Here is a 26241-nt window from a genome sequence, read left to right as displayed (position 1 = left end):
AGCATGTCATTGTGCTGACTGGTGAGGACATGGACTGTGCCTGCGGCGACGGTGAGGTCAGTGGCAAACATTCACCTAAGGATCCTGCACCACATCATCCATCTCTCAATGCAACTGTGAGTATTCTCTCTCCTGATTTTGTCTCTGCTGCCATGCACTCATTATCTCCACTTTGATTCGCAGGGAGATCTGCTAAGCAACTGACGCCCTCAGCCAGCCAGTCCCTCAGCTTCAGCCATGTCCTCACTTCCGGCCAAGAGGGCACCTCCTCCACTGAAGAGCTGGAAATAAGCAGCTTGGAAGACCCATCACAGCGCTTACACACATCCTCCACCAGTGCAGAGACACACACCTCAGTGGGGCCAAGATCTAGAGCAGGCTCGGGTTCACAATCTGGTGGTTACCGTATGGACATATGTCTGCAGCAGGAGGAGGCAGGTTCAGCTGAGCTCCACAGCACTCGGAGGACTGCTGGGGAAGAGGCAACTGTGAGGTCCAAGTCAGATGATGAACCTCTGGATACAGCAGTCCAGCTCATCCTGGAGAGTCAGCAGAATGTGGGGGAACATCACACATGGCTGTTAGAAGACCTCAATAGAGTAGCTTGCGAGTCAGGGGAGTGGGTCTGCCTGCTCTCTGATGAAGTGATGCCTACATGTGCGTGTATAGAGGTCGCCATGGGGAGGATGGAGGATGCCATGGAAACCCTGGTCCAGCTGGAAATGCACGCAGACCTGCACTCCATTACGGGAGACATGGATGAGTTCCTGCAGTGGCATCTCGAGAGGGAAATGGGGCACCTTGACGTCCCTCCAGGGGGTCCTTCCACACGAGTCAGGCTGGGGCCCTCGGGCACCCGAAGAGCAGGAGCAACGGCTGGACACTCCTGGGTCATCCACTCAGGAATCTCAGAGGCTGTTTTGCTCCCTCCAAGTCCACTTTGCCTGTGAGCGCCTCAACCTCGTCCTCTGTCACCTCAGAGGGCCCATGAGTAATTCTGGAGGGAGAAATGTGAGAGAGGCAGGGCCTTTTGGAGCCTTGTGCAAGCACTCTCCCAAGCAGGCGGATCCTTCCCATATTACACTCATCTTAATGTCCTGAGCATTTTCAATGCGGCCTGCTGGGGTTCTCTTTCAGTTGTCCATCTGAGCTGACCTGCATCGCCACCCATCCACTGATTGCACTCCCATGATCTTGCCCGCCACGACTCTCGTTTAACTTTCAATTTGGACAGTATGGTGCTAATCCAGTTTTACTTTTTCCCCCCTCCCCCTCCTTTACCTTCCCCCAGTCAGCTATTTCCCTTTCCACCATCACAGTTGCCCCCCCACCCACCCCCACTGCCCCCCCACCCCCAGCCTCACCTTCCACCTCCCCTCCCCTTCCCTCCGTGACCTACCAGCCACAACCCTTTTCCTTTAGCGATGTCCTGGTGAACATACATATACCTGTCCTTCCCGAGGATCCCATCCACATGAACTATTCCAACCTCCTCCTTCCCACCCCCAGGGTCCGTGTCTGCCTTCGAGTCCTCAACAACCACCCCCACCATCCCTTCTACTGCTACCGTTGAACCCTTAACCTCCCACCCTGCCACTTCACTCTGCCCTCGACCATTTTCACTATTCCCTCATACCACGCCTACCCTCAGTTCACTCCCCAAGCTCACCTGGTCATCCTTACTTCCCACCCACAAGACCCCTTCCTCCCGGAACCCCAACTCCTCCTATCTGGAACACCCGCCCCTCCCACAGACCACTTTCTCCCCTGGAACCCCTTCCCCCCACCCCTCCGGAACCAAATCCCCCACCCATTTAGTCCTGTCACCTCCCACCCCCACCCCCCCCACCAAACTGCCTCAGACACCTTTAATTCTTCCGCCACCCTTAGTCCTTCCCCCCTCTCCCAACTCCTTCCTCCAGCCTCACTTCTTCCTCCAACCTTACTCCTTCCCCCTTCCTGGCTCCCTCAGACACCCTTACTTCTTCGTCCAACTTTACGCCCTCTCCCTTCCCAACTCCTTCCTCGACCCTTACACCCTCCCATGTCTGCACTCCTTCCTCCCTTTGGCTTCTCTCCCCACTCTCTGCACTCCTTACTCCCCCTGGACTCCCTTACCTCTCCACACTCCTTCTCCCTTCTGAACTCTTTCCCTTATGCCTACCTCCCAGTTGCCGTCTTCTCCCCCATTACCACCTCCACACCCCAGTACTCCCTACCCCCTCCCAACTTCACCCCCCGCACCTTCATTCCCCCCTTGACACCTTCAATCGCCCCCCCGACACCTTCATCCCCTCTCTCCCAACCTCACCCCCACTGGCACCATCATTTGCCCCCTCCCAATCTCGTTCCCCAACACTTCCTCCTCTCCCAGTCGATCCTAGACCTTCCTCTCCCACCCCCTTGACTATCATTCGTTGTGACGTGACTTCCCAACTTCTTTGAGCTGTTTCGCAGCAGAGCTATGTCCATGAGAATCCACCCAGCACGCCATGAACGTTTTTCCAGTATGCCATTGCTGTCATGCTCTAGCATCTTCTGCTTCTCGGATGTCTGCAATGCGAACAAGGCAAGTCCTGAATTCTGCACGTCGCACATGTCAAGGCGTGTTCTGCGCCGGTGTGTTTTCCTGCTGACATGGGTGGGGATGAGTCCAGCGGGCTGGCCTTATAATGACATGCTGATATATTACAACATGGTTCCCGACATCCAATGGCTGGGAAGGCGGCCCACCATTGGCGGGCAGAGCGGACGATCGCAAACTGGTTTCACAATGTTGTGAAAACGATTTTTGGCCTTCTCACCACATTGTCCGCTCATGCCACCGAGCACTCCCAACATCAGTGGGCACGGACGATTCTGCCTTCTGTTTCTCTTTCTAAAGATGCTGCTAGACCTGCTGAGTTTTTCCAGCATTTCCTGTTTTTATTTACTGCAAAAGATAATATTGTACGTAATTCAGAAAATAGTAACAAAGCTACTTATTCAGCACTATGAAAAGTGCACACATTTATGTAGATTAAAAAGGTGGAATAATCACTAGGCGCTCCAAATGTACACACCCCAATCCTAATTTTGCTAAAATTCTGTATAAATATGCATACTTATGTCATCAATTTGCCTTCCTTTAAATTCAAGTTGAGAATATACGGCACTACTTTATAAATACAAACTGAAAAACTTAAAAATAAAAAGAAACTACCCAATTTAAAAACAGTTTTTAAAAAACTCTTAAAAGTTTTCTTCTTTCAACGAATAATCTCTTTGCTTGAACTGTTGGTATTTTGAAATGAAATGTCCATCCAAAAATATAAAAAATTAGTTGCTTTCAAAACCTAATTAATGAAATGGGAAAAAAAAGTAAGACTTGCATTCATATAGCACTTTTCATGGCCACCACGTGTCTGAAAGTACTTTACAGCAAATCAAGCATTTTTTGAAATGTAGTCATTGTTGTAATGCAGGAAATGAGGCAGGCAGTACAGTACGTGCACAGCAACTCCCACAAACAGCAATGTGACAATGAACAGTTAATCTGTTTTTGTGATGTTGAGGGATAAATATTGGCCAGGGACATCAGGGATAGCTCTCATCAAGACATCTTGAAGTAAAATTTCAATCCAAAAAATTATGAAAAATTTTCTGTCTTTCAATACATAGATTATGATTAATGTAAATACCTGGCAGCAGTTTTCATCCGGGCTTCTGTTGCCAATATTGCAGCACTACTGGGTCTGGTTTGTTCTGATGCAAAATTTCTTTTATAGTGATCCACATCTTTTGCGGGCACATAAGTAATCCTAAATTCCCACCCAGCCCAAAAGAGAGAAAGTTATTAAACAACCACTTGTAAATCAACATGTACAAAGATTGCACCATGATAGGCAATGAGATACTGGTCTCCATAAAGTCCACTCCACCAGCAGCTGAATTTACAGAGCTAGGTGACCCTTACAGACCATGAAGCTGTTATTTTTTTGATCCCTAGACTAGCTGTTCCAAGGGAAGGCAGCAGGAGTGCTAAAATTTGCCTTAGCACCCATGAATCAGGGAGGAGAACCAAATGAACAAGTCCTTTTTACATCCGCTTTTTATTCTACTATTCTATTTACGTATTTGGGCAGGATTGAAATTGCTATGATCAAAACATTGCTGACATTTAATATCAAGCCTCATAAATAAACTATAGCCACTTGAGAAAGTTAAAGCTTCCAGGGGCTGTCAGGACGTTTAGTCACAAGCAAAGGGATGGTGTGGGGTTAGGAGGGAAGAGAAAAAAAATTGGCAGACAAAATTGGTATGCTTCCCCTTAATAAATGCACAAGTACTAAAGTATAAACATATATAACATCTCTGTAATAGCTATGATTTAAATAAACCATTTAAAGAAATATAAAAAAACAGTATTTACTTTTCTTCTCTTATAGTCTCCTAACGTGCATCAAGCTCACCACTTTTGCAATGCACACAGCACTGAGAAATGAGTGATTTAAGGACCAACAAAAGTTACCTCAAGCCAAGGATTTTGCTTATCCATAACAACATCAATTTGCATTGATATTCCAGGGTGTTTAACAGAAGTGTAATCTAACAAAAACTGATGCTGACCCTTTGAATTATGGCTATTTTATGGCTTATGTCAAGACCAGACTCCATTTGGAAGGTGGCCATGTGTAACAATCTTTTACTAAACATCTGAAACTGCCTTTCACAATCCTAACCGTCTAGCCTTTGTCCTGGTGCACACCATCACATCATTGTAGCTACTGACTTACTCAACCAGACCCTTCCCTCACCTTTGGTGCCATAACCCCTTTAAAATCTTCACACTCTCTCACCCTGATTGATCCCTCTGGTATGGCCCATATTGCCACTCCCCAGACTTCAATAGAAATGCCAGACAATCAGTTTACCCATTTACCATGAGATTTGGCTGGACCACATAAAGCACTGTCAGGCCTTGCTCTCATCTGACAAAATTGCTCACTATTCCATGATCATCCAAGAATACAAAGGTAATAACCAACTTTGGTTTGACATCCACTTTTGAGTGCTCACACACCTGTGAAGTACCTTGAAACATTCTTAGAGGTTAATAGCACTGTGCAAAAGCAAGTTGTTGTTTGAAGCTCAGGTCAGATCTCAAAATATCCTCAGTGATGTTGATTAGCATCTTCATTCAAACGCTGGATTTTGAACGATTCTATTTAATCTCTCTCATGAAATACTCATTTTCTTTTTCATTGAAGATTCTGGTATTGGCCACCACTACCTGGAAGTTCCCCTCCAAGTCACTCACTATCCTGACTTGGAAATATATTGCCGTTCCATCATTGTCGCTGGGTCAAAATCCTGGAACTCCCTTCCCAACAGCACTCTGGGTGTACCTACAGCATATGGACTGCAGTGGTTCAAGAAGGCAGCTCACCACCATCTTCTCAAGGGCAGCTAGGGATGGACAATAAATGCTGGCCCAGCCAGCAAAGCCCATATCCCATGAATGAATTTTTAAAAAAATTACCTGAGCTGTAAGCATAAAGTTTAGTTCGATGATAGCTTAATGGTGATTCTGAGAATTAATTCTCAACACCATTTTTATCTTGCACAGGTTCCATTAATATGTATAATCTACCTTCCAACCTCAGAAATACATTTAGTACAGCTCCCCAAAAAGCCAATCAATCAGTCATCAGTGCACCAACTGCAGTACTCCATCATAAACATCAATAAAGAATTAAACTTAATTCAAGGAAAATGACATTGCTGACAAATAAAAATGTGTAAACTGAAATTTAGTTGCAATATTCTAACCAATCCTATCCATCATAACTTAAAGCACAGGCAGTTTGCTTTGGGTTACAAAAAGAAGCAAGGAAGAATTTGCATTTTCAAATGAACCACAAAATAGAAGGCATCTACTAAATTGTCTTCAAGCATCTCTTCTCAATTTGACTATTCACAAAAATAAAATGCATTTATTTTATAATCAGAACCCTCTTGAATTAGTCAAATGATCCAGGTTTATAGCAAAAAACGATCAGATCATACTGTTGTGCAACTGGGACAAAATGTACTACTGTATTCAAAACTAAAAATAAGCTATAGCAAGTTGAAGGAGTGAAAAACAACTACAAGTACAGCACAAAAAATACTCACATGATTTTGTCATTTGAGGCTTTATTGGCGAAGACAAAATGCATCTGAGCAGAATTTAGACCACTTATGGATTCCTTGTTTACTGCAACAATATAATCTCCTTCCTGGAGTTGTCCATCTTTTCTAGCAGCTCCCTCATTATCAATGTGCTCGATAACTGCCCCAGGTCCTCTGTGATCATTTTTTATATTCAATCCTAGGTAAAAGAGTAATAAAATTCAATACAAGGATATTTAATTGTAACTTAAGGTAATACAATAAGGGATGAGCGCATTCTATCTTGCAATGACTCGTTATTCTGTAAGTGCAAATTCACACACAAAAATGGAAAAATACAACTCATGTGGCCACAATCTACCAAATTTGGTGTTGTGTCAGATCCAGTAGATAATGTAATTAGTAGTCACTTACAATGATTTGCATATGGCAGTAAAAAGATAATTCTGTACTAGCAAATGAAAGCAAACAAGCAGACAGGAGCTTAGATTTTCTTATCAGCATTATTTTAACACGGTCAGTTTCCCATTCCAAGTAAGTGAGTGACTGCCAGATTTGAAATAATACTGATGAGGAAATCCAGCTTCCAGGTTTCTACAGATACTGGGACTAGGATTTTCTGCTCCAGCTAATGTGGTGCATCTGCTACTCTACCCAGTCTTCTGGGATCATGTCGTTTTCCATAAATCAGTGGGAGAAGAACAGAGAATAGCTGTAGCAAAATGCTGTGACTAGCAGCCTTTAGTAATGTTATAATATTACTGGCTATATTTTTGATGAAAGAAACTAGCAAAAATACCTGTTACAAACTTATAATAATAAATTTAAATATAATGAAAATATTATAGGCTAGAAATAGAGATGACTTTACATCTTTGCAATCTAGTTGATCAGAGATAGCAGGGTAGAAATTTGCAGTGATTGCACCCATTTTCTAGATGGAAAAGGATCAATTTTGCAAAACAATGTCCTGCTACCCTCCTGCACCCCCTTCCCCAAGGATAATTTTCATGTACTAGAGCCAATATATATGCTCATATATAACACCCATTTTAAGATCCCTCAGGGAATTTGGGTTGTCACTGAATCACAGAATTGTTACTGTAGGGAGGATGTGAAGGAGGCCATTCGGCCCATCGTGTCTGCACCAGCTCTCTGAGCATTTTAACTTACTGCCAATCTCCTGCCTTTTCCCTGTAACCCTGCTCGTTGTTCCTATTTAAGTTATCATCCAATGCCTTCTTGAATGCTTCAGTTGAACCTGCCTCCACCACACTTCCAGGCAGTGCACTCCAAACCCTAATTACTCACTGTGTGAAAAAGATTTTCTCACCTCACATTTGCTTCTTTTGGAAAACACTTTAAAACTGTGCCCTCTGGTTCTCGATCCGTTTATAAGCAGGAACAGTTTTTCCCTATCTATTCTCTCCAGGCCCCCCATGATTTTGAAAATTTCTATCAGGTCTCCTCTTAGCCTTCTCCTCTCCAAGGAAAATAGTCCTAACTTCTCCAATCTTTCCTCATAACTGAAGCGCTCATCCCTAGAACCATTCTCGTAAACCTCTTTCGCACTCTCTCCAATGCATTCATATCCTTCCTATAGTGTCACGTCCAGAACTGTCCTGAAAAGAGCAAGCAACATGTCTCTTTCACTCAGGGTTTTCAAGCATAGATGCACCTAGCAAGATGGCTCTAAAAGGGTAAGTTTATTCACATGGAGCTAGAAAGGGAAACAGTGATCCTTCCAGCTCTACGCCAGTCCTGCTGATGACTGCTGGCCATAATCGGTTGCCCTTGCCCTCGCACCATTGCTGATGAAGCAAGTGGCCTGAAATTCATTTTCCCAAATAAGCAACGTGCCTGAGGAGATACGACAAGCAGCAGCAGCTCATCAAATATATTCAAATGATATTCAAAGCTGTCAACTGGAGTGTTCAATGCCTCTGGAGGAAAACTAGCCTAGACTATTTTCTACCTCAACCACTGGACAATACCACTTAAATACGATACTTGATGGCACAAAAAATCTTTCCCTATTAATTTAGCAGAATACCAAAGGTCTTTTATCCCCAAAGAAGAGTTTGCTAATGGAAAACGGAGCAGAAAAATTATGTGGATAATCCATTTCGGCCTCCTCCTGAGATCCCCAGCATCACAAATGCCATTGTTCAGCCAATTTGATTTACTCCACATGATATCAAGAAACAGCTAAAGGCACTGGATACTGCAAAGTCTATGGGCCCTGACAACACTCCGAAAATAGTACACAGACTGGTGCTCCAGAATTAGCTGTGCTCCTAGCCAAGCTATTCCAGTACAGCTACAAGATCGGTGTCTACCAGGCAATGTGGAAAATTGCCCAGGTGTGTACTGTCCACAAAAAGCAGGACAAATCCAATCCAGTCAATTGCCATCTCATCAGTCTACTCTCAATCATCAGCAAAGTGATGCAAGGTGTCGTTGACACTGCTTTCAATCGGCACTTACTCAGCAATAAGTGCTCACTGACACTCAGTTTGGGCTCCACCATTCCCACTCAACTCCTGATCTCATTACAGCCTTGGTCCAAACATGGACAAAGGAGCTGAACTCAAGAGGCGAGGTGAGACTGACAGCCCTTGGCATCAAGGCAGTATTTGACCGAATACGGAATTAAGGAGCTCAAGAAAAACTGGAGTCAATGGGAATCAGGGGGATAGCAATGTTCAACACCAATCAGGACTCCTCAGATAATGAAACAGTCCGTGTCCATATGCAGCAAGACCTGGACAATATCCAGGCTTGGGCTGATAAATGGCAAGTAACATTTGCACCACATACAAGTGACAGGCAATGACCATTTCCAACAAGAGAGAATCTAACCATCTTCCCTTGACATTCAATGGCATTATCATCACTAAATCCTCCCCTATCAATATTCTGGGGATTGACATTGACCAGAAGCTGAAACGGACCAGCCATATAAATACTGTGGTTACAAGAACAGGTAAAAGACTGGGAATTCTGCGGTAAGTAACTCACCTCCTGACTTCCCAAAGCCTGTCCATCATCTACAAGGTACAAGTCAGGGGTGAAATGGAATACTCGCCACTTGTCTGGATGAATGCAGCTCCAACAACATTCAAAAAGCTCGACACCCTCCAGGTCAAAGCAGTCAGCTTGACTGGCACACTATCCACCACCTTAAACATTTATTCCCTCTACCACCGATGCACTGTGGCAACAGTATGTACCATTTACAAGATGCACTGTGGCAACTCACCAAGACTCTTTCGACAGCACCTCCCAAACCCACAACTCTTAACACCTTGAAGGTCAAAGGCAGCAGATGTATGGGAGCACCACCAGCTGCAAGTTCCCCTCCAAGCTACACACCATCCTGACGTTAATCTTTTTCGCTGTTTTTTCATAGTCACTGGATCGAAATCCTGGAACTCCCTTCCTAACAGCACTGTGGGTGTACCTACACCACATGCCATGCAGCAGTTCAAGAAGGTGGCTCACTACCACTTTCAGAAGGGTAATTAGGGATGGGCAATAAATGCTGGCCTAGCCAGCAACACCCACACCCACAAAAGACAATAGTGACTGATGATAGAGTTTGGGGAGCTGTCAACTGTTCAGTGTGTTTGTACAGCACAATGCATGCCAACTAGATTAATCTCAAATTATGGTATTGTCTTGTTTTTAGCCAACGTGAAATTTATTTCACTCTCTCCAAATTTCCTTTTTATGTCAAATGAACCAGTCAGATGCTGGGGAAACACTTTTAAAAAAATATCTGCAGTGCCACTGGCACACTATCACTCCCATTATATACCTTAAAGATCACAAAATGTATCCATTTAACCACTATGTAATTTAAACAAATACCCAAACAACTTTATTCTTTCTTAGGGGTTTCATATTTGACCTCTGTTTTGTACTGGACCTTGATTCTTTCCGCTGGTCTTTTGTCACAATGACAGCACCTCCTTTCCTTACAGCACTGAGTGCTACACCAGATGGACTGCAGTGGTTCAAAAAGGCAGCTCACCACCACCTCAAGGGTAATTAGGGATGAGCAACAAATGATGGCCTTGCCAGCTATGCTCACATCCATGAAAGAATTTAAAAATCTCGGTGTGCAGGCTTTAGTCTTTTTCCCCTTTACTTGGACATGTTCAGCCCTCCCTGCAAAACTGTTACTCTTGGTTGCCTATCCCCTCTCTCAACTAGCTAACAGGCCACCATCTTTCTTCCTGTACAACTATAGCTTCACACATTACATATACATCCCATTTTAGACATCTGTGCATCCATTCTGCTTCCAGACATCGTCCGCGTCTCCTCCCAAGATGTTTAGATAATAACTTCCTCATTACCCAGAAGCAATGTAATTGCTCTATACAGCAGATGTGGCACATTCTCTGCTCAACACAAACTTGGTGTGTGCTATCCTTCTCCTCAGCCCAGAGGTTCCAGACATTTCCTCGGAATGCTTTTAGACCACTATGGCTCCCTAGCCACAATCCTCCATGCCCCTGGACCACAGATCTCACCTCCCCTCTGGGAGTTCACAGTAGGCCTCTTCCCAGCTGATGATCACACCCCCTTCAACCAGAACACATTGAATACCATGTTTGTGCATAATCTGCTTTATAATGAAGCTAAGAGATAGAATTCAAGTGATGGTAGCAGATCTCACAAGCAACAACGCTCCGCCAGCAACCCCCAGCACCACCACCACCACCCCCCCACCCCCCAGCTTAGTTTCAAAATTTCCCTCTGTCACAAGTAATTACAGATAGGCTAATAAACTAATTAGAAATAGAACCCAGTTATCTATTTTGTCAAATAATTCTGTTATTTGTGGGTGAGAAGATTTGACTAATAACAAATGTCTTTACCGACAGTTATAATTATAAGCTTATTCTCTCCAAGTGGCTGGCTCGTGCCCCATAATAGTTTTGATGGCTTATACATACAAGTTAATAGCATTCCAATGTTCTTGAAATGTTACCATATGAAAGTTTGTAGTCTCATAGCTGTGATTGACAGCTTTAATGAAATAGTAATTATCTTCTGACGTTTAGTGCTTATTCCACATAGAAAAACATCCCAAGGCACCTCTGAGGCAAAATCAAGAGAAGATGCTGAGACCCCAAAAAAAGGAGATTTAAGAAGAGGTAACCAAAACCTTGCTTAAGAAAGTAGGTTTTAAGGAAGGAGTTTAAAATGGAATTCTAAACCTAAGTATCCAGGATACCTGTTGCCCATGGTGGGGTAAAGGAAGGGAGCTGCATAAAGGTACAGGGTCAGAGGAATAGAGAGTTTGCAGGTTGGGGGAGAAATTATAGGGATGAAAGAGCTTACAGACAAGGGGAGGGATCTTTGAGAAGCAGGGTTGTGACAATGGCTTTGAAATGGAAAAAAAGAATGGCAATGAACCATTTACAATGTCAGCCAACAGGGGGCAGGTAAAGCAGTGGGGTGACCAGGAGTCAAGTGGAAATGTGGCCAAAGCAGCAAGGAAGGGTGATGCCAAATGTGTTTAGAAGGATTGAAATGATGGTGGCAATTGTTGCCAAAATACCTGTATATTCTTTTGGGTACAGCAGCGATAGTTACCCTTGTAAGTGGTCTGAGCAACTTCGTTTCAAGAGTGAGTCAGTGTTGCCGAAAATCAAATTATACAATCATGTAACTGAGAAGCATAACTAAAGGACCTTGTGATCTTCTGGATACTAAGCCTTTCATACACATGCTTCCTTAATATTTGAACATAGACTAAAATGTTTTGAAAGGGGCGGTCCAGATATGTATCATTAAATTGCTTTATTTTACAGATAGCAAATGAACATAGAGAAACAACTAACTATCCAAAACATTAAAAAACGATTTACCAAACCATTCTGATTACCAGGCTTGCTTAATGTATCTTGGTACACCTCACTTCTGACCAACTCCAAATCGCAGATGAGCATTTTCCCCTGCTAGGTCAAGCTTCCTGACCAGCTCTAACTGACTGCAAATGTATCTCTTTTTGTACTTAATTCCTCCATGGTCCAAGCCAATGAGAGGGCAGTCCTTCTAACTTCTTCCCCAATCAATGATTTGCAAGTAGGTGTAACCATCAGGCATCTTCTCCTCCCTTGACATGCAGGTTTAATAAAAAAATTTCCTATTATTAAAATGAACTGCATGCCAACCCTGCTTAATGGGTCCTGAATGCAATAACTGATCCTCATGGTTTCAGTTTGAAGCAGATATTGAGCTACAACATTCCACAGTGAAATATTCCCAACTTGCCTGCAACAAAACTCTAGAGCTCAACACTACCCAGGACAAAACAGCCTGCTTGACTGACACTACCTTAAGCATTCACTCTTTCCACCACCAGCACACCAAGGCAAGAATGTGTACTATCTACAAGATACACTTCAGAGGCTAAGACTCTTTCTACAGCACCTTCCAAACCTGCAAATTCTACCACAAGGACATTAGGTACATGGAAATGCCACAACCTGAAAATTTCCCTCCAAGTCACACACCATCCTGACCTGGAAATATACTGCCATCCCTTCACTGTTGCTGGGTCAAAATCCTGGAACGCTTTCCTGACCAGTAATGTGGGTGTACCTACACCAAGTGGACTGTAGCAGTTCCAGAAGGTAGCTCAACACCACAGGCTCGAGCGCTATCAGGAATAGTCAATAAATGCTGACTTTGCCAGCAATATTCGCATCCCTCATACAAATAAAAAAAGTCATGGAGCGGTTCTGATTTAAGATAGCAATTTTGAGCTAATTTTCACCAGAGCTGGGGTGGGACTGAGGTCAGCTTTGTCTAACCATGCTCTGCAAAAGACAGTCTAAAGGGAGTTGAAGTTTTAAAATATACAGAGAACCTTCTTTTCCTAAGGCTAGAACCAGTCAGTTCATTAAATGCTGATTTATAAATTGAAGCTTGAATAAAGAACAGGCTTGAACACAGTTTTCAATTAAATTAAGTCGTACATTTCATATAAAAAATACAAGGTCCATTGGTTACAATTAGTCTTGCCACAGTGCTTATCAGGTGCCTTCCAGAACATAGGAAAATGTTAGCCTCATGCAAGTTCAAACATGAAACTAAGGGCCTTCTTGTTATGGCCTTTGGGGTCATGCTCTTGCATATCTAGATATTAGTCAGGAAGGTAAATTTCCCATCATAGGGAAACAGGAGGCAGCAGTAACACTGAACCCAAGAGAACAGCTAGCAGAGCATGGATAGACAAAGCTGACCTCAGTCCCTCCCCAGCTCTGGTGAGAATTAGCTCAAAATCGCTATCTTAATTCAGAACCGCTCCATGACTTTTTTATTCGTACAAGGGATGCGTACATTGCTGGCATTTATTGCCTATTCCTAATTGCATGTGAGACTGTGATGGTGAGCTACCTTCTGGAACTGCTGCAGTCCATGCGCTGTAGCTACTCATAACACTCGAGTATGTCAAGATTTGAGCAATGAACATTAGCTTCTGATAGGGCATCAAGACTCTTGCAGGCAGGAAAACAAAAAGGAGATAGAATTAAATTCAAAGAGGTGGTTAGTGGATGTTTTTCGGACTGGAGGAAGCTTTGTAGTGGAGTTCCCCAGGGACCAGTGTTAGGACCCTCATTTTTCCTGATATATATTAATAACCTTGACCCTGGTGTACAGGGCACAATTTCAAAATTTAGGGAAGATATGAAACTTGGAAGCATTGTGAATTGTAAGGAGGATAGCATTAAACTTCAAAAGGACATAGACAGAATGGTGGGATGGGCAGACAAGTGGCAAATGAAATTCAATACAGAGAAGTGTGAAGTGATTCATTTTGGTAGGAAGAACGTGGAGCGATAATATAAAATAAAGGGTACAATTCTAAAGGAGGTGCAGGAACAGAGGGACCTGGGTGTACATGTACATAAAACATTGAAGGCAGCAGGACAGGTTGAGAGCGTGGTTAATAAACCATATAGCATCATAGGTGTTATTAATCGGGGCACAGAATACAAAAGCAAGGTTATGGTAAACTTGTAAAAACACAGGTTCGGACTCAGCTGAAATATTGCATCCAGTTCTGGGTGCCACACTCTGGAGGCATTAGAGACAGTGCACAAAATATTCACATGAATGGTCCCAGGGATGAGGAATTTCAGTTATGTGAGATAGGTTGGAGAATTTGGGATTGTTTTCCTCAAAGAGAAGGTTAAGAGATTTGCTAGAGGTATTCAAAATCAAGAGGAGTCTGGACACAGTAGATAGGGAAAAACTGTTCCCTATCTGTTCGTGGAAGGATCAAGAAGAGAACGCAGATTTAAGGTAACTGTCACAAGGAGCAATGGAGACATGAGGAGAAACTTTCACACAGCGATTGGTTAAGATCTGTAATGCGCTGCCTGAGAGTGTGTTGGAGGCAGTTTCAAATGAGGCATTCAAGAGGGAATTGGATTATATCTGAAAAGGAAAAATATGCAGGGTTAAGGGGAGAAGGCAGGGGAGTGGCAAGAGGTGAGCTGCTCATTCGGGGAGCCGCGCAGTTACAACAGGATGAATGACCTCCTCCTGCGCTGTAACAATTCTGTGACTCTGAAAAATAAGTCGTGAGCTATCAGTTAAGGGGAGCAAGTACCAATCAGTAGTTCATAGGAAAAATTAAGGTTTATGAAAGTCAGATGAAAGCAAGTAGCCTTTTTACTCACCTGCCATGATTTATTGATTTGTGTATAACAATGCTAAATTGGTATGCATTGCACCTGACTTACTCCCAAATAACAGGCATAACATATACCAATTCATAACCCAATTGTTGTGCCTGAAATGCTATCGCAGTTCTTGAAGAAACGAGTACCGTACCATTGTTCAAAATATTTGAGCATTTTTGTATTATGAATGTATTCATTGATTAAAGGAAGACATAGTGACAATATTATAAAATTACATAAGTTATTTAAAATGGGTCAAACCTAGATCAAGGCCATTTATCATGATGGTGACAGTTCTTTCATAATCTCCAGCCACCAGCCCTTGGTCACTGCCTGCTGTATATGTAATGGAAGACAAGGGACCTCCACTGAACTGCCCTTCACCCTAGAAAGATGAAAAATACATCAGCACTTCACCAGCAAATTACCTTCAATTTAGTCCTGACATCAACATACTTTTAGATAATTTCAGTATGAAGAACATATCAAGTCATAATATCTTCCATAACATCCACTTCAATCTTTACTGATGATATAGGAGATTTTGGTGCATCTTTTATTCATTTTCTTGAAATAGTGAAAAATATTTAAATCATTAAATATGAAGATTACTAAATATTATTCATACATTTCATAAATAAATATTTATGTTCATCACAATTCATACTCAGCTACAGAAAGTCAATAGTTTTTTAAGTTTTACGATCATCCTCAGAAATAACAGAAGTTTTGTGCAACATTTCTGAAGTGTATTCAGCAATTATTTTTCACTCACCAACAAATTGTTACATGAAACAACATTTAGGGCAGAATTTTGCCCTTCATGGGCAGGTGGGCCCCACCAGCTCGCCATCGGGTGGGCAGCCAATCACCGTCGCCGAAACGGGCCCCGCCGCCATTTTACGTGGGTGGGCCTTCCTGTGCGGGGGAGGGGGGATTCCCCAACTGTCAGAGTGCGCTCTTTCGTGCATGCGCGCAAAGGAGCACACATCTCCCTGAAGCAAAGTGCTGCCTCAGGGAGATCGCTGAAAGGCTGGCAAATATAAAAAATAGAACAATAAAAAATTCATTAACATGTCCCCCTCATGTGAAAATGTCACACGAGATGGGAAATGTTAATGAAATAAACAAAAACTTTATTAAAGGTTTTTAAAACCACTATCAAACCTTATCCCGCCACTGGATGAGGTTTGTAAAAAAATCTCCTACCCGCCTGCCTGGTGGGCTCATGCGTTGAGCCGAAGTTCGCAAGGGCCCCTCAAAGTCGTCAATGATTGGCAAGTTAAGGGCCTTAAAGAGGCATTTAATTAATGGCGGGTGTGTGTCCTGCTGCATAGCGCCCGCCGACTGAATTATCACGATGCCGCACGCTGATGTCGGGATGCTCGCGCAATATTTTAAGGACTAGCATGCGGGCTCTGCCACCCACACGCCAGCCAGAAGATTTTGCCCTTAAGTTGGCAACCTCTGTTTAAAAAGCTGAAGAGCTAAAATATAATTTCTATTTAGACATGTTGTTGTGACATCAAAGGAGCCTGCAGTCCTATAATACACATTTCTCTTCAGTGTACACAACATCCCAAAGATTAACAAAAATGCCCATCATGAACACAGGGTTGGCCTGGATTTTCCCAGGCCTATCAGAAAAATGCCCTGGAAGAGCTGGAGAACTGTTCTCATCATCCCAGCAGTACTTTACCGCAAGTGGGGAGTTTAATTTAGTATTCAGGATAAGGATCCCATTTCTGACTGTCACTGCATCATTGGGAGAGAGATAAGTACTGTCATTCTGCAGCAGCTTTGTGAGCCAGGAGCACAGCATTTCAATTAGAAGAGAGAATATGAGGTGTAAGAGAGGGAGGAAGAAAACTAAATGAGAATGAGAAAGCAAAAACAAGTTGAGAGTGTATGGACAGCAAAAGAGAGTATAGACATGAAAGAGAGGGAGATGAACAGAGAGAAGAAGAAAGAGGAGATGAGTGATAAGAATGAGACTTAGAGAATACATTCATCAGCCATCAAGCTGGAGCTAGAGCTCAAGCAAGATGTGGAATAGCAGGAGGAGGAGTAACACTGGGTTGGTCTGCACTGGGCAAAGCCCAAAGATTTTCTGAAGCTGATGTGAGGGTCATGTTGCAGAGCCAAGGCCGATGAGAGAGGCTGTTTGACATCCAGAAATGGAAGCCTCAGAAGAAGTAGGTTCAGACAATTGCTACCTCAGCAACGCAATTCAGTGTCATAAATATAATGAAGCCTCACCAGATTGGCCAAGGCAAATGAAGGAACAAGTGCCCAATGCAGATAGTGAAATAATATGCAGTGTGGCTCATCTCCACAGGACTACATAGTCTGAAAGAACAGATTAACGAGGCAGCTATTAAGCATAAAGTACGCTCACCAAAACCCCCACTCTCACTCTCAGCCAAATGTCTTCCTACCACTGCACTGTTCCACATCCCACCTCCTGTAGAATCTATTGATTTTGTTGCATTGTCTGTACCTAAAAGTTGAATAACTGCATTCACCTGGACCTAGGTTAAATTAAGTTATCCTCATTAGCGCTGTGTAATTCATATTGTGATAAATCCTGTGTTTCCCCATGTACCTCCTCCAAAGTGAGTAGCCCTACTTATTGAGGTGGATTAGATATACTATGAAAGCAAGGTAAGGGATAATAACGGTCTTTATGTGGATGCAAAACACCTTTGCTAATGGAATAAATTGAACATATTTCCTGAGAATCCTCATCATGATCAGAAAATTGGTGGTCTCCATTTTCTTCCACTTCACCTTCTGCAGTTGAAAGCTCTGATTATTATAATGGTCCAATTATGAAGGATACAGTAAGCCACTAAAATTTTTACAACCCTAGGAACTCTGTACTCTGTCGCTCATATGACACAGATTCCTATTGTTGAGTATTGCCTGCATGATGATATCACACCGTCCTGGCTTTCATCCTCTGCTTCACCATGCCTTCATCATCCTCCTCCTCAAAGGACTCAAATAATGGAATTACGTAAGGGAAATTCATTATTTCTATAAAAAGAACTCTCTTCAAATTGCTGGAAAATTAAGTGAATATCTTTTGGCACAGAGTTTTTGCAGCTGTTCTGTACTGCAAGTCATTCTGAACCCCACTACCTGTGAGGAAGAATATGGGAGCAATATAGAGACACAGGGAGAAGGGTGAGGGTTTGTGGTGGCAGGAAAAGAGAAACTGAGGATAGAACATAGCCAAGCACAAGGACAAGGATTAGTTTTGGCTATTTATGACCATGAAAGAAATTCCTACTAATAAGGTTGTGGTTATAAACTGTGAAAATAAAATAATTTTGCTCCAGAATTTTTAAGATTTTGCACAAACAAAATTAGTTCTGACTAGCCCTGTAACATCTATAGTTCAGTTAGCTTTATTTCAGCAGGATACATATGGTAAAAATAGCATATTTTGGAGGAACTAATGGTTTTGAACCGATGATCCCTTGAACTTTCCATCACTAGAGAGTTTTCTCACCTTATGGCCAAGATTTTCCTGTCGGCGATTTGGGGGCGGGGCCTGCTCGCCGACGGGAAAATGACGCGGGATGCCATTGGGAGGAACCCCCGATGTCATCCCGGTCCCTTTAAATTTTCAGGAAGGTGGGCGAACAGCGAAATCAGCTGTTCGCCCGCCAACCTGTCAACTGCTAATTAAGGCCATTGACAGGCTAATTAAGATTGTAAAGACCTGCCCATCCAAGCTTAAGGCTGGCGGGCAGGCCAGGAGCCCCAGCTGGCTCCTGATTATACATGAAACTTCATCCACTGTCGGGATGAGGTTTCATGTCCATTTTTTAAAAGTTTCATAAAGTTTGTGTGTTTCTTATTAACATGTCCCATCTTGTGTGACATTGTCACATGAGGGGGACATGTTAATAATTTTAACAATTTTCTATTCTTGGGAGTTTTTTTTACCTGTCAGTAATCTCCCCGAGATAGCACTTGGTCTCAGGGTGCAATGCGCGAAAGAGTGCACTTTGACAGATGGGGAATCCCTCCCTCCCCCGCACAGGAAGCGCATAGCGCTTCCTGTCGGGCAGGCCGCTAGACGGGCCGTAATTGGCTTGCCCACTCAAAATGGCAGCGGGCCCCATTTTGGCAGCGGAGTTCAGCTGCCGCCCGCTGCCGAGACAGTGGAGCCCCCCCGCCCACCAAGGACAAAATTCTGCCCTATGTCTAGGTATACTATAGGATAATTGACTGTCACAACTCCATTATCACTGTATCATACGATTACCAAGGTGCTAGAAGGTGAACTAGGTGGACCATGGTCTTTATTCATCTAACAACTTCTATGTTCCTAGGATAACACCCTGTACTGTCTTGGCATAAGTTCAAATATACTTTAAAAGGGAACTATCAAGGGTAGCAACCGTCTAAGGTACAGGGAGAATTACAACTTAGAAAATAAATAGATTTAAAATGAGAGCATCATGCTTTTCTCAAAAGGAAGCAAAGTTGCAGGAGGATGTTGCCCATGTTCTTCTAATTACTATAATGTATGTTTAAGGGTTGGGGTGAATCAGCTCAGTGGCAGCGTGAGTACCTATAAATTTTTAAAAGAACAGTTAGTGGTTGCGACTTTGCAGGAGCATGCTATGCATCACTGAAGTTATTCTTACCTCTCTTGCATTAGTATATTGCAATAAATGTGAAGCATTAAGTAGTTGATCATCAGTTGTTTTTATGTTTGTTGGGGTTGTCAGCTCAGAATATTCCAACTGATCATTTATATGCTGCTTGTTAACATTTTCATAAATCACTTGGTCCAGGTCATTCTCATCATCCACCAACATTTCCCCCTGTTTATTGTTTTGACTCCATTGATCTCCTGCAAACTTCTCTGTTGCCACAAGTTCAGCTTCATTGCCAATCTTGCTGGGATGTAAATTCAACAACTGTAAATGCACCTCAGGCTCATCAACTAGTTCTTCATCGGAATATGAAGCATCCTCAAATTCCTATTGGCAGCAAAGAAGAAACATACTGCTAAATGGAGTTCACTTGTAATGTAACAAGACATTTAGGGCTGGATTTTATGGGACACCATGTTCCACATCCTCCCCCAACTTAAAAGTTGGTCAGGGGCCTGCTCACAAAAAAGCCAGTTGCTGCATAGCCATTTAACGCTCGGTGGGGCATTAATTGGCTCATGGCAAGACTTCTGCTCCCATCATGGGAGGACGTCCCGCCTTAGAGAGTTGCTTCATCTGATTGGCCGACAGTTCTGTATTCCCAGCAGTGCCACATTTGAGTTCCTGCTCTGTCTACAGCAGTCTCCACAGAAGAGGGGGTTATGGAGGCTAGAATGAAGTCCGTTGCATCTGTGGGCCCTGGCTGGCAGGCCCCAGTGAGGGGACTGAGTGGGGGGTGGAGGAACAGGTTTGAGAGATGGGAGGGGTGGTGGGAGGGAGGATTAATGGGGAGGGGTATGAGCTTGTGGAGGGGGGGGCTGCCTCCAATGGGCACAGAGGTCTCCCCACCCGACACCAGCTCATCCAGTAAAAGCCGCCAGGCTACCGCTTAGCAGGGGCCTCCCTGTGCTGCAGGTTTGGTAGGGACAAGGGCAGGATGAGGTACTTAAGTGGCCATTGGCTACCAAAGGGCCTCAATAGGTAGACAGGTAGGGGGATGGGCGGGTAGGCTGCATGAAGGCCACACGCTGCCTTCAAACACGCCGGCAGGGTAGCATAAAACCCAGCTCTCAATTTAGGCATGAGTACAGAAAATCAGTCACTGAGCTCTTCACAATAATTCTGAATATCAAAAACTATTTCAGCCAAAATAAAGTTTGATAAGGAAACATGGTTTATTTGAATTCCAAGTGCAATTCTGCAATCCATTTTATATGCTGTGCCATATTTTTTCCTTTAAGTTCTAAATATCATAAAGTTTGTGCAATTAAGAAATCCATGTCATTCCTAATGATGAATGAGCACTCTGAAAAAATCTATTTGCTGTAAGCATTATCAGTTTCTATTTTATTAAAGCACAGAATTCAGAGAACCATATTGTTCATGCAAGTGCTGAATTTAGCAAATGTCTTTCAAGAGGAAAAAATGAAAACCAATGTGTTACCTATAAACAGAAACTTTAAAACAGTAAACACTAGGTTAATTCTGAATTAACTGTCAACAGTCTGAAAAAGAACTGTTCACCACTACTCTGCTTCCCGTCAGTCAGCCAACTTCATATCCATGGCGTCTGTCCCTTTTATCACTTAGGCTTCAACTTTGCTGACAAGACTATATATATGGAACTTTATCAAATACATTTTAGAAGCCCATTAACACCACATTACCTTCATCAACACTCTCTGTTACCTCATCAAAAAAACTCAATTTGCCTTTAACAAATTTATGCTGTCTTTCCTTAATTAATCCACACTTGTCCAAGAGACTATTAATTTTGTCCAGGATTATACTTTCTAAAAGCTTTCCCACTATCAAGGTTAAACTGACTGACCCGTTGCTGCTGGTTTTATCTTTATCCCTGGTTTGAACAACGGCGTATGCAGCATTTGCAATTCTCCAGTTCTCTGGCATCACCCTTAATCTAAGGAGGAGTGGAAGATTTTGGCCAGTCCTTCTGCAATTTCCATCCTTATTTGCCATAGTATCCTTGGATGGATCTCATCTGGTCTTGGTGATTTATCAACTTCTAAGTACAGGCAGCCTTTCTAATAACTCCTCTTTATTATTTTTTAATTTGTAATTAATCCAAAAAAATGTTCTGAGTTTGATTTTTTGGGGGGAACTTGTCACACCTGACAGAAATTTATACAATTAACTACATACCAAACAAAAATGATTCTTTTGAATCATTGCTCCCACTAAGCACCACCAACCACCCACCCCCACCAACCCTCGCATGCATGCATAGGTCAATACTGTTCATAAGTCTGTTAATTTTATTGTGTGGCATTTACCGCTGCCTTGTCCAAGGTGAAGTTCCTAATGAAAAAAGCTTAGATATATTTAAAATTAATGCAGGTAAATACATATGTTAATGAAGTAATTTAAAATCAATTTTAAAATCCTAACATATAAGCACTTACATGGGGTACTGGCAGATTTGAGGAATAAACTAAATTCAATATTTCCGAGTCATTCTTTGTATTTTCTGTGGTAGCACTTGAGCCAGTGAAGTCTGAATTGTCATCTTCATTTGCTTCGGTCTGAGAAGAAAATACTTGTTTGTTAATTGTGAGTCTTTACTGCCTTAACTCCACCTTAAGGATGTCAACAAATACAGCAAAGTGACAATCTAATCAAGTGATATTTATAATGAGCAGCCTCACTAAGGCTCAACTTTGCCACTTTGTTGGAGTCAACAACTAAGAACGTAGAAAAGATCCATGATTTTCTTACACATTCTGATGACAATATAGTTAGAAATTAATGAGATACTTGTATTATGCCTAAAATCAGATGTCTTAAGCTTGAAATTCAGATCTTTTTGTGACTGATTTCAACATTTCATTAAATGACACCCTTACGGATGAAATCTGACATTTAAGCTATAAGTAATTGCAGGAATGAAATCATCAGGGTGTTGGTGGGTTGAAAATGAGACATTATAATAAGATTATGAATCTCAGCTGTACTTATTTAAAAAGGATTTTCTCATGACTTTGTGAGCAAATGTTCAGCTTAGCAGTGAACTGAGGCATACACAGCTGCAAAGGTCATAGCTTGAATCCTTAATTCGTACACAGTTAGTTGATTTTGACCGAAGAGTGCTGGAGCATTACCCTCATCGTCAAACAGTAAAGAGCAAAACATTTCTGCCAGGTTCTTACTTCTGATCGCTATGCTGTGACTCCTGTTAGAGTGCATGTGCACAGTTTGCTTGGTGCCCTCTAGGTTTACTAACCTATGTCACTGTTACACAGGAATTGGGCAAGATACTACAGAATAAGACAGAATAATGTCAAGGTGTTATAACTGATCTATTCAGGGGAAAAAGGTCGTTGAGCCATCATGCCTGCACACAACCTTTGAAAGAGCTAAACAATCAGTCCCAATTCCCAGATCTATCCCCACAGCCCTGCCTGCAATATTTTTCCCAAGTACATATTCAATTCCCTTTTGAAATTTACTGAACCTGCTTTCACCAACTTTTCAGTCAATGCATTCCAGATCATAACAACAAATCTCATTACTCCCTGGATCTTAACTGAAGTCCTTTATTCCTGATATCAAGAGTAAAATACTCTGGATGCTGGGAATCTGAAATAAAGAAATGGAAAATACTGGAGATACTCAGCAGGTCTGGCATCACCTGTAGAGAGAGAGAAACAGAATTCACATTTCAAGTTGTAGGCAATGCGTCAGAACTGAAACTGCTGAGAGATATAACAGTTTTTAAGGAGGGCAGGAAAGAGCAAATGGGAAGGTCTGTGAAAGGATGGAAAGCAGCAGCGGTTAAAAGGGTGATTGCGAAGGGCAAAAAGAGATAGTATTATGGCAGGTGATAAAAATAAAAGCTAATGATTGGAGTAGATGTAAATGGAAAGGCAGAATCACCATCAACAATTGCCATTCAAAACAAAACTAGGGCATCAGTTTTCTCATTTAATCTCTCCTGCCTTCCACTCTCTCACAGCCTCTCCTGTTTGTTCTTTACTCCCTCCCCACTTTCCCAGCTTGGCTTAAAAACTGTTACATCTCTAAGAACTCCTAGCTCTGACAAAGGGTCACCTACCTGAGCCATTAACTGTTTCACTTTCCATAGATACGACTAAAAGTGCAGATTAATTCAAACACTTTGTTTTGATTTCCACACCCTGGTACCATTCTGGTAAATCTCCTTTGCACCCATTCCAAGGCCTTGACTTCCTTCCTAAACACTGGTGCCAAAATTGGATGCCTCCCTAACTGAGACCTATGTTTATAAAGGTTTAGTATAACCTCCTTGCTTTGTATTCTATGCACTTATTTATAAAGGCAAAAATATGGTGTTTTTTTAGCATGAACAGCTTGCCCTGCCACCTTCACACATTTGTGTGAGAACTTCTAGGTCTCCCTGTTCCTGCAGCCCATTCATAAATTGATTATATTGCCTCTTATCCTCCCTCAAAAACTGCATTCCAAAATGTTGTATTAGAGCTGTATGACGAATGACATACCTAAGCAAATGCTGAATATGAATGGCCTAATTATCAGTTTCGCTTGATTCTGGGCATTGTAAGGCCTAAGGCAACATCATTCAGTATTAAACATTAATTCCATAATAGACAAGGATCCCTTCTGTTTAACAAATCCATAATATAGCATTCTTTCTGTTGTCCAAACTGTAGCATGTTGCAAGATCTGAGCATTTTGTTATATTGTCTTCTCTGCTACCCTCTCTGTTGAGAAGGTGTAAATGAAGTTAGTTCAATAATGCAATTACCTGGAAAAACTCAGCAGGTCTGGCAGCATCGGCGGAGAAGAAAAGAGTTGACGTTTCAAGTCCTCATGACCCTTCAATAGAACTAGGTGAATCCAAGGAAGGGGTGAAATATAAGCTGGTTTAAGGTGTTGGGTGGGGGGAGAGAAGTGGAGGGGGGTGTGGTTGTAGGGACAAACAAGCAGTAATAGAAGCAGATCATCAAAAGATGTCACAGACAAAAGAACAAAAGAACATATAGGTGTTGAAGTTGGTGATATATATCTAAACGAATGTGCTAATTAAGAATGGATGGTAGGGCGCTCAAGGTATAGCTCTAGTGGGGGTGGGGGGAGCAGAAAAGATTTTAAAATATTTTAAAATAATGGAAATAGGTGGGAAAAGAAAAATCTATATTATTTATTGGAAAAAACATAAGGAAGGGGGAAGAAACAGAAAGGGGGTGGGGATGGAGGAGGGAGTTCAGGACCTAAAGTTGTTGAATTCAATATTCAGTCCGGAAGGCTGTAAAGTGCCTTGTCGGAAGATGAGGTGTTGTTCCTCCAGTTTGCGTTGGGCTTCACTGGAACAATGCAGCAAGCCAAGGACAGACATGTGGGCAAGAGAGCAGGGTGGAGTGTTAAAATGGCAAGCGACAGGGCGGTTTGGGTCATTCTTGCGGACAGACCACAGGTGTTCTGCAAAGCGGTCGCCCAGTTTACGTTTGGTCTCTCCAATGTAGAAGAGACCAACCATCCATTCTTAATTAGCAGATTCGTTTAGATGTCACCAACTTCAACACCTATGTGTTCTTTTGTTCTTTTGTCTGTGACATCTTTTGATGATCTGCTTCTATCACTGCTTGATTGTCCCTATAACCACACCACCCTCCCTCCACTTCTCTCCCCCAACCCAACCCCCCCAACGGGCGCCCCCAACAGCCCCCCCCCCCCCCCCCCCCCCCCCCCCCCCACCACCCCCCCGCAACACACACACACACAAATACACACACACACACACACACACCTTAAAGCAGCTTATATTTCACCCCTTCCTTGGATTCACCTAGTTCTGTTGAAGGGTCATGAGGACTCGAAACGTCAACTCTTTTCTTCTCCGCCGATGCTGCCAGACCTGCTGAGTTTTTCCAGGTAATTATGTTTTTGTTTTGGATTTCCAGCATCCGCAGTTCTTTGTTTTTAGTTCAATAATGGATGCCTGCAGTTGAACATGTGTCCATCTTACTTGGTGCAGTACATAACAGGAAGATGACGACGAGGCTAGGTTATAATTTTCTTTTGCAGTTTATTTGAGAAGTTAAGGACAAGAGAACATTGTCATACATTTTTGGAACCCCTAAAGTTGATTTTGAGGAGGTTTGAGCTACTTGAAAGATTGCTTTATGTACACATCGTGTTCAGGTACAGAGTGAGTCAGCATGGGAAGTAATTGAAAAAATAGTACTGAAGTCACACTTGGGGACAATGGTGGAATTCAACCCTAATAAAGAGGACTGGTGTAATTACACATTTGGCTGAAAGGGAATAAAATAGGAGGAGGAAAATGTCAATGTTTTCCTCACCATAATGGGGCCAGACGCTTTTGAGGTGGTACCTAACTAGTGTTGTTCAAAAGACCCCAGTACTACTGACTATTGTGAAATTAATGAGACTCTGGACTCATAGCACAACTAAGAATGGGATTGCACTGAAAGTTATGTTCCATCAAAGGATGCAGAGGAAGCAGTTGCCAAGTGACACAGTTGCAGATTACATACGCAAGTTAAAGAAATTCTCTTGTCACTATGAGTATAGCACAAACCTGGAAATCAACCTTAGAGACAGATTTGTTGGAGGCCTAAAGAACAACAAAATTCAGGCCAAGCTTTTGAGTTGAGGCAATAAGCTGATGTGGAAAGAGGCCTGCCATGAGACCAGAGCCATGAAAACGTAATACTACAAGC

General features: G+C 42.6%; 1 protein-coding gene across 6 annotated transcripts in view; it reads right to left on the bottom strand.

The window, feature by feature from the left end:
* The window catches only part of patj (PATJ crumbs cell polarity complex component), a 398928-nt gene that overhangs the window by 239540 nt on the left and 133147 nt on the right, over nucleotides 1-26241 (bottom strand). For 5 of the 6 annotated variants that reach the window (XM_041208336.1, XM_041208338.1, XM_041208341.1 and 2 more), the window contains 5 exons: nucleotides 21964-22083; nucleotides 19529-19867; nucleotides 15126-15249; nucleotides 6157-6352; nucleotides 3681-3800 (listed from right to left, as the gene is read on the bottom strand). In XM_041208336.1, the coding sequence (XP_041064270.1) occupies nucleotides 3681-3800; nucleotides 6157-6352; nucleotides 15126-15249; nucleotides 19529-19867; nucleotides 21964-22083 (899 nt within the window). The remainder of the gene's footprint in view (nucleotides 1-3680; nucleotides 3801-6156; nucleotides 6353-15125; nucleotides 15250-19528; nucleotides 19868-21963; nucleotides 22084-26241) is intronic. The other variant, XM_041208340.1, reaches the window with a different exon arrangement.

The sequence above is a fragment of the Carcharodon carcharias genome, chromosome 16 (genome assembly GCF_017639515.1).
Source record: "Carcharodon carcharias isolate sCarCar2 chromosome 16, sCarCar2.pri, whole genome shotgun sequence".
In the NCBI taxonomy this organism is placed as follows: Eukaryota; Metazoa; Chordata; class Chondrichthyes; order Lamniformes; family Lamnidae; genus Carcharodon; species Carcharodon carcharias.
The sequence above is the reverse complement of the archived record's forward strand: the minus strand, read 5'-3'. Positions and strand labels throughout refer to the sequence as shown.